Source organism: Sparus aurata, chromosome 18, assembly GCF_900880675.1.
Source record: "Sparus aurata chromosome 18, fSpaAur1.1, whole genome shotgun sequence".
Taxonomy (NCBI): Eukaryota; Metazoa; Chordata; class Actinopteri; order Spariformes; family Sparidae; genus Sparus; species Sparus aurata.
The window spans coordinates 27546237-27561371 of NC_044204.1; the positions used below are offsets into that span (position 1 = coordinate 27546237).

Sequence of the window (15135 nt, forward strand, 5' to 3'; positions counted from 1 at the left end):
CATTTATTATGGGCACACTTGATTTAAGCCCTAATGTTGAAGGTACACCTCATTTGCAGTGGCAACACAGTCAAGCCCAGTGAGACAATCTCAACAAGCAGCTTCGAGCTGTAAAGTCTGACAGTTTAAGACGCATTACTTAATGTTATCAGATCATCTCAGCTTCTACACTACAACGTTATAAATGTCACTGAATACTTTCCACATTCTGGATTACATGCACCAGTTAAAGTGTCTCCATGCCTCCTCGTCTCTTCAGTCGCCCCACCCAGCTGAAGGCGCTCTCTGCTGGTCTCATCTGTGTGATTCCAGGAAAACACGTCCCCTCACACAGATCAGATTCAGGACAAGACTCGAGTCTGAATCGAGAAATATTTTTTAAATATAAATATTTATATATATGAAGATGCAGGCTGATGATTCATTGTGTGTCAGCTGGAGTTTTGAGCTTGTGCATGTGGACGCTGCTGCTGCGTCGGTGCTGACAGACTGACTGGTGCTGGATGCTGAGGTGCTGATGTCGGGCCGAACCTCTCGAACATCCCCCCGGATCGTGGATGGAGACCAGAGCTAAAATATCTCAAAGACGATAAATCGGGAAAAAAGAGGAAAAGCAGAGCAGTTTGATTCAGCGTGGAAGCAGAGGGGAGCGGTGTTTGGAGGAGGAGCGGCAGCGCGGCGACATGTTCTTCTGAGCGGAGAACCGGCGGCTGGCGGGATGAGGGCGCCGAGGAGACCGAGGCAGACGCGCCTCCTCCCGCGGTTCTGCGTCTGTGGAGTCGGTCTGCTCGCAGCCGCCTGGATCTTCAATTTCAGTGATGTTACAGGTGCTCCTCAACGAAAAATGTCATAAAACTCCTGTTTCCATGTAAAATAACCTGTGTTGATTAACCATGCGATTTAAATGACTAATAATACATTTGACTAAAAAACAAAAAAGAGCATTTTTGCTGCACTTAAAATACCTTAAAGTTGGGCAAATGTTAAGCTGAAGTTAACACAAACACATATACCCTATAGAAGCTCTTATGTTTAATTAATGTATGTATTTATATGTTAATCCTCCTCTTCAGGCTCACACGGACCCATTGTCGATCAGGACGTCTCCTTATCTAAAAGACAGATCATCCAGGAGAAGGAAGTCAACCAAACTGACAGTATTTCTACATCTGGTGAGATATTTTATCATACGTGTGTGTGTGAGACAGGATCATTTCTTGTGAGTTGGACTGAGGTTAGATGTCAGTCTGTGTTTTGATCTTCATGAATGGATCTGAAGTCACTGTGATGGTCTCAGTGTCCTGTGTGCTGGAGCAGTCTGAGCCCCGTCTCTATCTTCCATGCATCGATCCACCTCTGCCCCTCATCCCTCCATTTCTTCAAACTCACATGTTTAAACACAGTTCGGCCTTTGAGGACACGCGGTTGCTAGGAAACTGAATGCTGAATTTGTGGTTGGCTGGCGTATGCATCTGGAGCTGTTCAAAGTGGCTGTCCTGTCGTAATGACCTGCTGATTAGCAGCCCCTCCTCACTTGTGTGTGTGTGTGTGTGTGTGTGTGTGTGTGTGTGTGTGTGTGTGTGTGTGTGTGTGTGTGTGTGCGCGCTTTGGATCTATCTGGTTGTTTGAAGGACTGAGAGAGAAATGACGACAGCATCTTACGTTCTGATGAGAGATGAAGAGATTTTGTAGCCTATTACAGAGACCGAGCGACATATATTGAGCTTGAAAGAACCTGCTGCCTCTGGGAACACAGCACAGATTAACTTCAAGGCCTCTGAGACACTTTTCTTCAAATTACCATATTGCTGTTTTCAAGTGAATTATCTTGTGCCTGATGATAAAAATACCCTGTTGGATCAAAAACTAAGTCATGTGACGGCTTGTCGTGATATCAAACCATATCTGTGTCCACGTCACTTCACGTGATGCACATGTTTGCTGCACAATGTCGCCTCTGTGCAGAATCTTCTCTACTTTTGTCACATGTGTGCGTGACCTTCATCTTCGCTGGAGGTTTTATAAATCCTGACTCACGACTAAATCAGAAAACCTTGTGGGGAAGGCCACCTGGGAGGCAGCTTTCCAGATTGTTGTTTTGCACCGCCTCATAATAAAAGATTTTTTTATGGCGCAGTGAGTCGTGGTGTTTGTTTGATCTTGCAGTCGAGCAAAACACTCCCTTACATTTGCAAAGAGGGTGATCGTGATGCATTGACTAACTCGGCCAAACCAGATGCCTCTGAGCATTTGACTTTACAGGAAATCGCTTTTGGAAAAATGGATGTTTGATTACCTTTCTGCAGCTGCATGAAGTCACAAGAGCAGCGAAAAACTCAATTATAACGCAACCAAACAAGTTTAGTCACCTGATTGTGGCATCGCTTTAACCTCGAGCTGTCTGGGCATTTTCAGCCGGGGGATGCAGCTGGACACACTTCCAACAAAGTCACAAACACACGTGACTGGAGCTTCACAGTAGAGATGTAATTTTATTATGTCTTCTCCATAATTGATCGATAAAAATAAATGGCAATCACAATTTTCCACAGCCCGAGACAGCGTTGACAAACTGCCTGTTTTGTCTGATCAACAGTCCCGACCCAAAGATATTCAGCAAGCAAGAAATAAAATGTTTTGCTATACTATACAAACAGGACATAACAGAAGTTGCAAACTGCTTAACAGGAAGAGGAAAGAGGAAAGTAGAGAAGAGACAGATCACAAAAGAAAACGAAGGAGAGATGTGCTCTGATTTGACCTCTCTGTCAGAAGCTGTTCCAAAGTCAAGCAACGAAGAAACAAAACATGACCTTTGTTCAGCCAGAAGACCCAGAAGACTTGAGTCTGTTTTCAGGGGCAAAAGGGCAAAACAGCTCCCTTAAACACAGAGCTGCACCACCATGAAACAGCTTAATTCAAAAGTTAAATCATGAAGTCAGTCCTAAAAGTCACAGGAAGCAAATGGCAAAACAGAATATAAACAAATATTCGAATTTCAGTTGTGAAACCAGGGAATGTTTGGTGTTATTGCATGAAAACAATGAATTGATGCACCTACTAATTTGTTTTGTAGTTCAGGGGTTTCCCTTGTTTTTATACATCATTATGTTACTCTGTGTATCTCGTCTCCAGCTGTCGGAGATTTTCCTGAAGACGTCTTTACTCCAGAGCAGAGGAGACACGGAGCTGTACTCCTCCACGTTCTCTGTGTGAGTGTCGACTCTGATTGAACTTGAAAAGAAAGAAGCTTCACTTTGTTGTCTGTATAATAATGCATCTCTGTGTTTCACAGGCTATCTACATGTTTCATGCGCTGGCCATCGTTTGCGACGTCTACTTTGTGCCATCGCTGGAAAAAGTGTCAGAGGTATGAGCCAAAGACACATCTGAAATAAAATAAAATAATGTCCACGTACAGTATAGTATGTTCTGTTTGTGATTTCTATGTGTGACTAAAACATCCGTTTGTTTACCTTCAAACCTTTAAAGGCTAATGATGGAGTCATTCTCCATTTTTCTTTTTGTATTTTCCACAGAGAGACGTAAGCCAAACATGCATTAGTCCATCTTTCATTACTGTCTGACTTCACAGTCTGTGGCCCCGAGCAAATTTATTTGAAAACATAAATCTTTAATGTCAAATTACAAAAATAATGTTTGAGATTTTTCAAACAAAAAAAGGAAATAGTGCATTTCTTGGGGACTAGGTCTGTTGGTGTTTTCCAGGAAATTACAAACTCAAAAATACCATATAAAATTACTATACAACAAGTTTTTTTTTGCCATTGTTGGGCTTGATACTGGTTTGTAGGTGACATATAGAGCAAGATCAATCATCAATCCATTTATTTTGGATTCACTGATGATAAAAATGAAGAAATATAGAATATCACCTTTCTCATCCATAAATCTGTTTTAACTCCCGATTCTTCCGAAGAATCTTCAGCTCAGTCAGGATGTTGCCGGGGCAACCTTCATGGCAGCTGGGAGCTCCGCCCCCGAGCTCTTCACCTCTTTGATAGGTCAGTATGATGCTTCTCTAATCAATTACTCTCTCCTGTGAGTTAGCCCAGTGATTGCTCCATCAGCACTCCCAATTACCTGCAATCAAGTACTTCTCCACCTGATTATGGTCGAGATAAGTCGAGGGCACGTCGGCAGAGGCACTGATTTTAAGCAGGTGCGAACAGAGACAGCGAGAAGAGCACATTTGGATTTTTTTCATGAGCTATTCTTTGTTTCAGAAAGTGTGATAATTAAAGATAAAAACATACTTTGGTCAAAAAAGAACAAAGTAGTTGTTAATATTAAAAAATCATCGATCAGATCAAAGTTTCCATGAGGAAATTGAGACTAAAGCAGAGAGACACCATCACACGTTTGGATATGCGAGAAACTACAACACTACTGGGGATTTATCCTTGAAACATTGCACAGTTTATTAAAATGGTATTGAAACATATGTATTAGTGTGACTTCGCCTCTAAATCCACACGGCGTAAGGACATTTTCTCATCTATTGCCTCTGCAACAATCCAGTTTATTCCACAAAGGAAAGGAGGCTGACTTTAAAAAGTATTGATGTGACATGAAGTGTTATGAAGATGATATTCCACAATCAGTAGAACGAGACAAAAAAGACGTTTGCTCAGCCCCAGTGGTTTTGAACCAAAGATGCAATATATCTGTCAAGAGGAGAAAGATACAAGTCAAACAATCCATCATTTCTCACAGATTGTCATATTGAATAATTTTTTTTTCTGATGATATATGTCTCACTCCTCCCCGGTCTGTTTTTTTAGGGGTGTTTATCACAAAGGGAGATGTGGGCGTGGGAACCATTGTTGGATCAGCTGTTTTTAACGTCCTGGTGATCATCGGCCTCTGCGGTATCTTCGCCGGGCAGGTATGTACACTTTGTTCAGACCTGAAGCTTAAAAGAGGACTCACCGATCATTTTCATAACGATAAGAGAACGAGAGACAAAATAAGACTAGGCTAACTCTGTGAAAACAGTGACCATGTGATAGATCTTACACTCTTTACTGATTTGAATGTGTTCGTATCCTCTCTGCAGCCCATCACTCTGAGCTGGTGGCCGTTGTTTCGAGACGCTGTTTTCTACATCCTGTCCATAGTGGTGCTCATCCTGGTGAGAAATCCTCCAGTAAATAAGCAAGCAGCTGGCAGGGAATTAATTTTAAGAGTTTGGCAGGGAATTAATCTTGTATTGGCTGAGTCATTGGAGCAAAGAAATCAATTTGCCTTGCACCAAACCACAAGTGAAAGACTGGAATAAATAAAGTGCAATATTTAGTTTAACTCCTGCGTTGACCGGACTATAAGATACAAATTATGGCTGTCATGATATCAGATGATAACTAAAAGATTATCGTGGCTAAAAGAAGTAACGATAAAGACATGATCGCGATATCAGTAGGAAATGTACGTAATTCAACGTTCACACGAGCTAACTTTATTCAGGTGCAGGTGAGTGTCTCGCTCTTGTCTGTCATTTCCTCCGACATGATTTGAATGGCAGCAGTAGCCACACACTGTGGTATTAATTAGTTAAGTAGTTACTGAGTCTTCTTTTATTGTCTTATGTTCCTTTGACAAGACATTTTGAAGGTGAATTTCTCTGTCTTTGTTTAACGAAAATATATTTTTATTTTATTTGCAGGTGATCTATGATGAAAAAGTCTTGTGGTAAGACTGTAAAGATTTTCTTAAATGAGCAGCAGTCTCTGTTTTTTGGATATCTGATCAGTTTGTGGTTGTGATGAATCTCATATTTATAAATCTGTGTCTGTGTCTTTTTGTGCATGTCTCAGGTGGGAGACCATCATCCTGATGTCTATGTACGGAATCTACATAATAATAATGAAGTGAGTCTCTTCCCATCGTGTTGATATCAAGCCACCACATGCTCTGTCCATGCCCACTAAAGACCCGACATCTCGGTGTGTGTGTGTGTGTGTGTGTGTGTGTGTGTGTGTGTAAGGTTCAACAGATCTCTGCACAGCCTGGTGGAGAGACACTGCAGCAGGGCAGGTCAACCGTGTCTGAGCAGCCTGCGACGGACGACTGCGGTAGGAAGCATCGGTGACTGTGACAACGACATGGTTCCGCTGAAGCCAGGTGCAGGAGCTCGTGTATCTACGTGTGCATGCGATCATCCATAACTTCGAAAACTTCCCTCTGTCTCTGATTAGCGTTCAGCAGACCCAGTGACACAGTTAATGCTTCCAGTTAGACTCATTTCTGTTCCCCTGTCGATTTCCGACAGGCCGAAATAGAACTAGACCACATTCAAGTTTTCTTCCTCCACTTTTTGTCGCTCCATCACTCTTGTCCTCTTTGTCTTATCATCTCTGTCCGACTATCATCTACTTCCCAGTATCATCCCCCACTAACCTCTGTCCATCTCCCCAGATTCATGTATGGTGGCCGGCCAGGATTCAGGGGTGGTGATGGTGGATGAGATGCTGAACACGCACCCCCACCAACTCTCCTTCTCAGAGGCAAGCCTTCGCCTTCTCATCACCCCGCATTTTCCCCCCTTCACCCGCCTGCGCATGGCAGGACGCATGGTCATCAACGAGGTACACTGCACGCGCTCACACCCTCCACATAACATCAAGTTCCCCCCGGCTTGTTTGGTGGGTATTTAAACTGTCAAATCAATAGGGATATATTTGTAAAACTACCATAAATATAAAGAAGGATCTCATCACATGTGTACCTGGACCGGGTTGCACCAGATATTCATAAATTAGTTCCTAACTTTATGTTGTATTTTACTTATCACCCTAAACTTTTCATATGGTAAAAAGCTAATGTTAGCTTGATCAGTTAATCCAGTTAGCTATTTAGCAGTTACACCTGGCAGTTTTTACTCGTCACTGTACATTTGTCATAGTAGCAAGCTAACATTAGCTTTATCAGTTAATTCCGTTGACCATAAAGAAGTACAAAATAGAAGTTTTAACTACTAGCTGTAAATAAGTTATGTTATATGCTATCAAGCAAGCTAATGTTGGCTTTATCACTTTGTCCAGTTAGATATATAACAGTAACACCTTGCAGTTTTTACTCTTTAAGCTTACGTTAGTTTTGCTAGTTAGCTTAGTTAAAAGTACTTAATAGTTACAGCCTGCAGTTTTTATATCGTAGTTACTTGGTGTAAATATGAAACAACAGTTTGTCAGTGTCGATATTGAGGTATTTGACAAAAAAAAATAGTGATATGTGACTTTGTTGCTCAATCCTAGCATTGAGGTGCTTTTGACGACATTTAAAAATATCGAGATATATATGGTGTATCGTGATAGATCCTAAAAATATCACAATCTTATTTAAGGCCATAGCACCCTTCCTTAGTAACATTAACATCTACATTTGATCTATAACTAGGTTAAGTTTGAACTTAACGAAAAGGTTACACAACCGACTCCACGTGCGTTTAAACCAGCAAAGCCTGAAATACCAACTGAAGGTAAACTGAAGGTTTTCAGTGAGTTTTCAGTTATTATTATAATGCAGAATAGAAACAAGCGCAGGCATTTCTTCTGACTCCTTTCCCCGGGTGTGTCACAGAAAGTTTAACCTCTTTAAGCAGAAAAGTAGTGACAGGTGCGTGTAAATAGAACAAATCAAGCACTGTCACAGAAATGGAGCATATAGAGCAAGAAACAAAGAAAATGTCCGGCATCATATCGGCTCCTGAATATTGAAAAAAAATGTACTTGAGCAGAATTCAGTGAATTCATCTTCACTTCTATTTGTACACGTTGTGTGTATTCTAACAAGCTGTCGGAGTATTTAATTAGTAGTTTAACATTTCTGTCGTCCTCGTTGAGAATTTAGTTTCTCACTTGTTTCTTTCGATTGTCCGACAGTCCTTTTTGTTGACAGGCTTTCATCTCAGCTTGGTGGTGTAGTTCAGTTTGATGAAGGGTTAATAATTACAAGATACTTCTCTCAGTGCAGTCTTTGTACAGAGGGTACAATTGAGAGAATACATTTGTGCGACCAGATCCTGTTTTCTGGACGCCATCTGATAAGCCCAGACACCACACTCACGCACGTACCGATTGCTGCCCAATCCATAACATTATCCCAGACACAAAAGAAACTCACTAACTCAATCGCCAGATCAGCTTCCTCACTCTCTCTGCTCTCCTGCATGTGTGCTTGCCTTTTCTAGTGCCAAATTAAAGTACGACTGCCAGTGCTGCCTCTCCTTTGTGCCGTGCTCCTGATCAATGCTTTCCAAACCCCCTCCGGTGAATGTGCCCGACTGCCTGATCACTCCTCCTGCCAGTCCTCATATCGTTAGCTACTGTCAGATGAAGTCATTACCATAATCCTGCTGCAGTGTTTCTCATGTCAGTTTGTTTCTTCTTTTTCCTCTGACTCCTCTTTCCCACGCACAGAGGCAGAGGCTGATTCGGGCTCGAGTCGGCCCGGAGGAGGGGGCGGCTTCAGGGGAGGAAAGTTTGGGTGCTAACGGGGCATGGGGGAGGGAGAACGGGGTGGTGGCGGAGGGAGAGACGCAGCCGCTGGAGGGAGAGAGGGAGAGGGGTAAAGAGACGGGGGAAGAGACAGGTGAGGGAGCACAGCCTAAAGAAGAAGAAGAGGAAGAGGACGATCAGGAGGAAGGAGAGGAGGAGAGCTCTCCTTTCAAACCCTTTGTACTGCCAGGTGAGTGGTGAATGAAGGTAGACACTAACAGAGGCACACGAGAATGAAAGGCTTGTGGATCAAATATTTTTAGCAATGATGGAACAGAAGGAACTAAACTTTTTATTTTACTAAAAGAGACATATTATGCTCAGTTTTCTCACACTGTTTGGTGCTGCCTCACTGTGTTCCCCCTCTGTCCGAGGTCGCAGCGCATTGGATATGCAAAGGTGCGACATTGTGATGAAGTGTGATGGAATTAAAGGTGGTACTATTACGTTTCACCAGCATTGTTTTCTGTGGGAGAGAGAGGAGCTTCTGTTGGTACTGTTTTTAACTTTCAAAGGGGTAAAATATGTCTCCTTTAATGCCCACATTTATATTACGTGATGACATTATTATGTTTTTTTATCACGTCCCCCTCGTCAGAATGTTGCTTCATAAAAAATGAGCAGTGCCGAAAACACTGATTCATTTTTGCATCTAAGCTATGTGATAACGTTCAGTCTGACGTGTTTTCAATAGATGTAAGTTGTTTTTATGGTGATGCGCACACATTTCAGCAGCATTTAAAATATGATTTTGTTGCTGAAGAATGAGATCCGAGATCTCCGGTGACTCTAAATTCTGCTAAACTTTGACTGTTCTTTAACACTTTAAGACTGTTTAAACTTTAAATGTCAGGGAAGTTAGTCATTACAAAAGTCCCTGACTAAAAGTCCCTTTTGTGCATTCCTGTTTGCACTTCCACTGTGTCTGAAGAACCACAAAGATCTGGCAAATCAGACAGAAAATATTTGTTAAGTTGATGTGAGGAATGTCTCCCTCAACATGGACTTCTTTTAGGCACCTGGAGGTGAATCTAGTCCCCGACTCACATGCTGAAAATGAAGTTCCCAACAGGTTCTTGGTTCCCGAGCCAATCTCTTGTGACAGAATCGCCTTATTGGACAGACAGTTGCACGAGGCAGAAAAATGTGACTCTTGTTAGAATACAGAGAAAAAATGCCAGAAAAACAGTTGAACCAAGTGGCAAAAGAAGGAGGTTGTCTGTGACTGGAAAGATGCCTGTTGGATAAAATGCTTCCAGCTTTAATCAGCAGAGTGCCAACGCCAAGAGTCATCAAAAAGATTAGTCTTCATGTTTTTTCAATAGACTTGTCAAATTCAGGAAAGACCAGCGAAAAAGTCCATTAATGCACCTGACCACAGGACAAGATGTCATCTGTTGATCTCTATAAACTTCTTGGCAACCCTTTTCAATCCAGTGCTACTGTGGCCAACATAACTGCTTCTTATTTGGCTTTATTCACCTCGTCATGTCTTATAGTGTCGAGATGGCTTTATTACTACTGTAATGGAGCTAATTAAAAAGAGATGAAGCCTCGCAGACACACACAGGCCGTGCCACATGAATAATTTAGACGCTCAGATGAATCTGTTATGATCCCTGTGGGGAAACTTGTGTTTGCGGGTGCTGTCATCATTTCCTCAGATGGCTGGTGCGATCGTCTGAAATGGCTGCTCTCTTGGCCCGTGAGCTTCCTGCTTCACTTCACCATCCCCGACTGTAACCTGCCGCGATGGGAGCGCTGGTACCTCCTCACCTTCCTGTCCTCCACACTGTGGATAGCCCTCTTCTCCTACCTCATGGTCTGGATGGTACGAAACACACTAGTGCCACATACGCACACACACACACACACACACACACACACACACTCACACACACAAATACATATACACAGCCAGTTTCCTCTTGTGTTTTCTGTCCAGGTGACCATAATCAGCTACACACTTGGAATCCCAGAAGTCATCATGGGAATCACGTTCCTGGCAGCCGGCACCAGCGTCCCTGACTGTATGGCCAGCCTCATCGTCGCCCGACAAGGTCTGATAGATGCACATGTGATGAGTTTGTAGCTTTTAGTTACAAAACTAAATGCAAACTAAATATTGAACGTGAAGGCTCATACTGGTTGGAAAGAACAATTTTTTAACTTAAGGTCCCTGAACAAGCTTTCAGCTGCATCTCCGAGTCTCGATTCTCAGAGGTTGAATTATCTGGAAAAAGCTGGTGTCAAACCAATTTCAAAATATTTACGACAATATGGACCTTTTCTGAAAACAGCTGAAACAGAGACACTAAATTATTCATGCTTAAAATGCAGTAAGATTTTTAAATCTGTCGAGCAGCACTGTACATACACAAACATATAACATACAATTTTTTAATGATAAGGGTCTTTCTTACTAGAAAATAATCTGCCAACACCTCTTTACTTTCTCTTGATGGACATGGAGGGTGTTTTCACTTTCATGGATTACATTTCAGACTGTTTTACTTTGTATCACAGCATAGAAGGTAAATCATTAGTGTACTTTCTCTCCCAGAGTTGCACTAAAGATGTCATAGATTGCAAGAATGAAAATGTTTTTGGTCTTTTGTGTTTATATGTCAACTGTTGCAGGGATGGGCGACATGGCTGTGTCCAACTCTATTGGCAGTAACATCTTTGATGTGCTGCTGGGTCTGGGCTTCCCCTGGGCGCTGAGGACTCTCATAGTCAGCTATGGATCCGTGGTAACGTCACCTGTTTTCTGTCTAACATTGACACGTGATCCTAAAAAGCAGGAAGATATGCTTGTGTTTTTGTTCTGAACACAATAGTCACTTGTTCCCCACTTGATCTTTCCCCTTTTGGCCAGTGAGCAGAGAGAGTTATGTGTCACATCCTCTTTTAAGTGAAAAATATTTCATGGTCTTATATATCTGAACATGAAAGTATTGTATGATTAGATTAGATTAGGTGATAAAGATGATACATGAGATGATACATGATAAAGGCACAAAATACTTCTAAAAAACAGGTCAGAATATTTATTTTTATATCATAGAGATCATAAGAAACGTCTCTCTTTGTAGTAAATAATAATGAAGTCATTGTCCCCGTTTATAACATGGCCATCAAGAAACAACAGCTCGGTTTAACTGAGTGGGGTTTTTAAGACACGTTCAGTGATTTTACAGCCTGTTCCTTCTTTGTCCTGTCTGGTTTTTAGGTGACAATCAACAGCAAAGGTCTGGTGTACTCAGTGATCCTGCTGTTGGCCTCAGTCACGCTCACTGTGAGTAGATGTTCACCGTCTCTGTACGAGAGTTTGGTGTGAGTCCAGCGTCAGTTGCCTGTTTTTCTTCGCCTGTGATTTTCATCTTATCTTCTTCCTGTAAAAGCCTGACAGCCTCAGACTCAGAAAGAAATATGAGATTGTATTGATGGCAGTGCAACAGGAAATGAAGCGCTCTCTCTTGCTGTCTGCCCCCCCCCCCCCAGGTCCTGTGTGTCCATCTGAACTGCTGGAGGTTGGACCGCAGACTGGGATTCTGCCTCCTTATGCTCTACGTCATCTTCCTCCTCTGCTCCGTCGGCTTCGAGAAGCTGTAGAGGACACACACGTATACGCCCTCCCCACGTCACAGATCCATACAGACAGGACTCACAAACAAGTGTTTTCAACCTTCACTGCTGCCATTGTCAATCAAAAGTACGGACAGATGAATTTTCATCTCATTACGCGGTGGCTGTACGTGTCCGAGCGGCTGCCTGAAAGCTGCATTGTTTACCTTTGATAAACGAGTATTTTACATAGTTTTGTACCGAGCACCTCTCAGCCCAAATGTTGTGGCATCAAAGCCAACTGATAATGCACTATGTCTCGCAACAAATTTATAAAGTGTTGAATTTGTATTCTGAAACCAAGAATATTGCATAAGGAACCCCAAAGTGTGTTAGTGTACCGACTGAAAGGCGAGGTCATCAGTCAGGCAACAAGTCGATTGTTAATTGAGGACAGTTAATCACACGTGTGACAAAGTTCAAAAGATCCCAACCTTATTTATAGAGGAAAGGGTGTGGGTGCGTATACGTTAGTTTGTGTGTGTGTGAGGGATGTATGTGTATAAATCCAAGCGAGCTGTAATGAGTGGAGATGTGCATGAGAATAGAAGTTTATGTCTGTGTGTAGCTCCACATGAACACTTTGATAGATTAAATACAAAACACAGAAGAGTCATTACAAACCAGCTCACCTACACCTGAAACTTGCTTCACTCCAAATTATTTTCTAGTTCTGACTTTTTTTAAATTTGGCCCTCAGAGCTAAATGTCTCTACTTCTGTGATTCTTTGTCTGTGCAGACGAAGCCTCACAAATTGCTTATTTTTCACTGGATTGGGTGGAATTTAGTCCTGAACATCCAAGAGACCTTAAAGATAATGTGTCATCATTTAAATTGTTTACAGAAATCCAATTAATATCAGTGAGTCCTCACTAGTTTTCACTTCTTCTTCTTCTTGTAAACTAAGTTTGGTTCTGTGTAGTTAAATGTAGTTCTGTCACATCTTGCTGCATTTAGCTTCAGAGATTTAAAACAAAAAACTGATTTTGTTCCCCCCTGATTTTCCCAAGAAGGATTAAGGAAGGATTGATTCATCGTATGTGGAAGTGTTAACTTATTCATTGCGTTTATATCAAAAATTCAAAGATGTTATATCACTCCTTTGTCATTTATAATCTCTTTGGAGAATATCTAAATCTTCACACTTCTCACCGGCTGCAATATCACATTCAGTGGTTTTATTTCACAGGTACACATTTGTACTGTGTATAAAATGACGGTCATACATAGATAGATAGATTGAAGCTTCTTCGTTTGAGTGAGTATATAATTTATTGCTAATTAGTGATTTAAACATTCTACAACAACTCTTTAAATGAATACATGTTGCCGAGGTTCCCAAGGGTCTCCTGGATGTTCAGGACAAATTTCAGCTCAATCCAGCGAAAAATAAGCAGCTGGAGAGGCTGATAACAAAACTGCGAACATTCATAACTAGGAAGGTATTTAATGTGCAGCCACAGGACTTTACAAGCATAACACATGAATTCTTTTGAGAAAATCCGTGACATGAGCTGAGAAGTTCTGGATTCTGGGTGAGATGGCACAGAACGACCCACAGGTCTGTACAGGCGCGCAACAAGAGAACGCTACATTCTCCTTACATTAAACCCAGAGTACTGCCACATGCTGACTCCTGATAAGCCTTTGGACCCTTGTCGCTCTTCTCATACACATGAAAAGGATTCAGCCTCGAGTACAACCAATAAAAGTATATGTAAAAAGTAGATGAAAGCTGATATGGAATGATTATGTTAATACAAAAAAATATATTAAATGTGATTTTCTCAGGTCAGCATACAAAAAAAAAACAACTTTCACTTATTTAAACTTTATGACTGCCACAAGTAACCTCAATGAACAGATGCTCATACATGTACGTTTATATAGTTGCTTCTCAGTGCGTGCAGTTACTTTCTGTACAGCTCAATGTGAACTTGTCATCGCGCCTTTGTGTCCGTAGTTGTGAACAGCAAAGCATGGCTGATCATCACGCTCCTGATAATTGCACTAAGCCACTGTTGTCTTGGCCTTGTACAGAACGTAGGCCCCACCCTTCCCTCTCTTTCCAAAAAAGCTTTCTCGGCACAGAGGTGGCGCGAAACGCAAGGTGTTTGTGAATGTGTCCGGAACGACTCCTCGAGTGTGTGTTGTTGAGTGCAATTAAAATGTTTTGCTCTGTGAGGTTTCTCGTCTCCGTCTCACAACTGATGCTCATGCCAGCCCTATTTTAGATCTTCTTGAAATGACTTTAACCTTCACTGAACGTTGATAATTGTAACAAGAATAAGAGCCACATATGTGGAATCAAACCAGAGCTCTGTAGATGTCAACATTTTGGTTGAGTTATGCTAATGAAGAGAAATTCATTAAAACTCTGGCATTTTATTTGCTGACCTTTAAAAAGACATGGTTGCATTCACAGCATAAAATGTTTATTCATGATCAATATTACCAAATTAAAGGGAGACACATGAGAACATTCAATTTCCAGAATGCTGTGCAAGTCACGATTCTTCTAACCTCTGTGTTTAATAACACAGTTCAGTTTAATACGTCCTCAGAGGTTATGAGTGCCTGTTACTGGTGTGGAGCACATAGTTTTTAACATAGTCATGTCTAGAAAAACATTAGTTTTATGCTGCAGGTAATGCACAGCTTAGAGGGGCATTGTGTGATTTAGGATAAAAATTCAAACTCAAAATTTTTGCAGCTGTTTTACCAACAAACACATCATTTAGAAGAATGCTGCGACGCCATGTTGCCGTGATGCTTCAGAAATGTTTTGTGAATTATGAAACTTCTCCCAACTGTCCATCAGCATGAGGGTGAGTAGGTAATGACTGAATTTTCCCTTTTGCTTGAACATATCCTCTCAGATTTGCATTAAATTCATTGGTATTGTGGACAGATGTAACACGGTATTTAAACTCTAAAGACATCTGCAGATAGACGACTAGCAGCTGATCCACATATATGTTTAACAAA

At 41.6% G+C, this 15135-nt stretch overlaps 1 protein-coding gene across 2 annotated transcripts; it reads left to right on the plus strand.

Annotated features, from left to right (window-relative positions):
• Window positions 1-238: 238 nt before the first annotated feature.
• slc24a6a (solute carrier family 24 member 6a) lies at window positions 239-14335 on the plus strand. 2 transcript variants are annotated; one of them, XM_030396417.1, is made up of 17 exons: window positions 239-827; window positions 1074-1172; window positions 3136-3212; window positions 3296-3370; window positions 3941-4025; window positions 4806-4909; window positions 5081-5155; window positions 5687-5712; window positions 5838-5891; window positions 6008-6144; window positions 6439-6608; window positions 8442-8709; window positions 10184-10350; window positions 10465-10579; window positions 11160-11272; window positions 11752-11817; window positions 12024-14335. In XM_030396417.1, the coding sequence occupies exons 1-17, from the start codon at window positions 719-721 to the stop codon at window positions 12132-12134; spliced, it is 1851 nt and encodes a 616-aa protein (XP_030252277.1). In that variant the 5' UTR covers window positions 239-718; the 3' UTR covers window positions 12135-14335. The 2 variants fall into 2 exon arrangements, with proteins under 2 accessions (XP_030252277.1, XP_030252278.1); XM_030396418.1 differs by having other exon boundaries at window positions 244-827; window positions 6439-6527.
• The last annotated feature ends 800 nt before the right edge of the window (window positions 14336-15135 follow it).

Coding starts and splice junctions, on each gene's coding strand:
- slc24a6a (XM_030396417.1), top strand. CDS start 719: ATGAGGGCGCCGAGGAGACCGAGGCAGACGCGCCTCCTCCCGCGGTTC. Junction 5,892..6,007: donor ATCTACATAATAATAATGAA/GTGAGTCTCTTC, acceptor TGTGTGTGTAAG/GTTCAACAGATCTCTGCACA. Junction 11,818..12,023: donor TGGCCTCAGTCACGCTCACT/GTGAGTAGATGT, acceptor CCCCCCCCCCAG/GTCCTGTGTGTCCATCTGAA.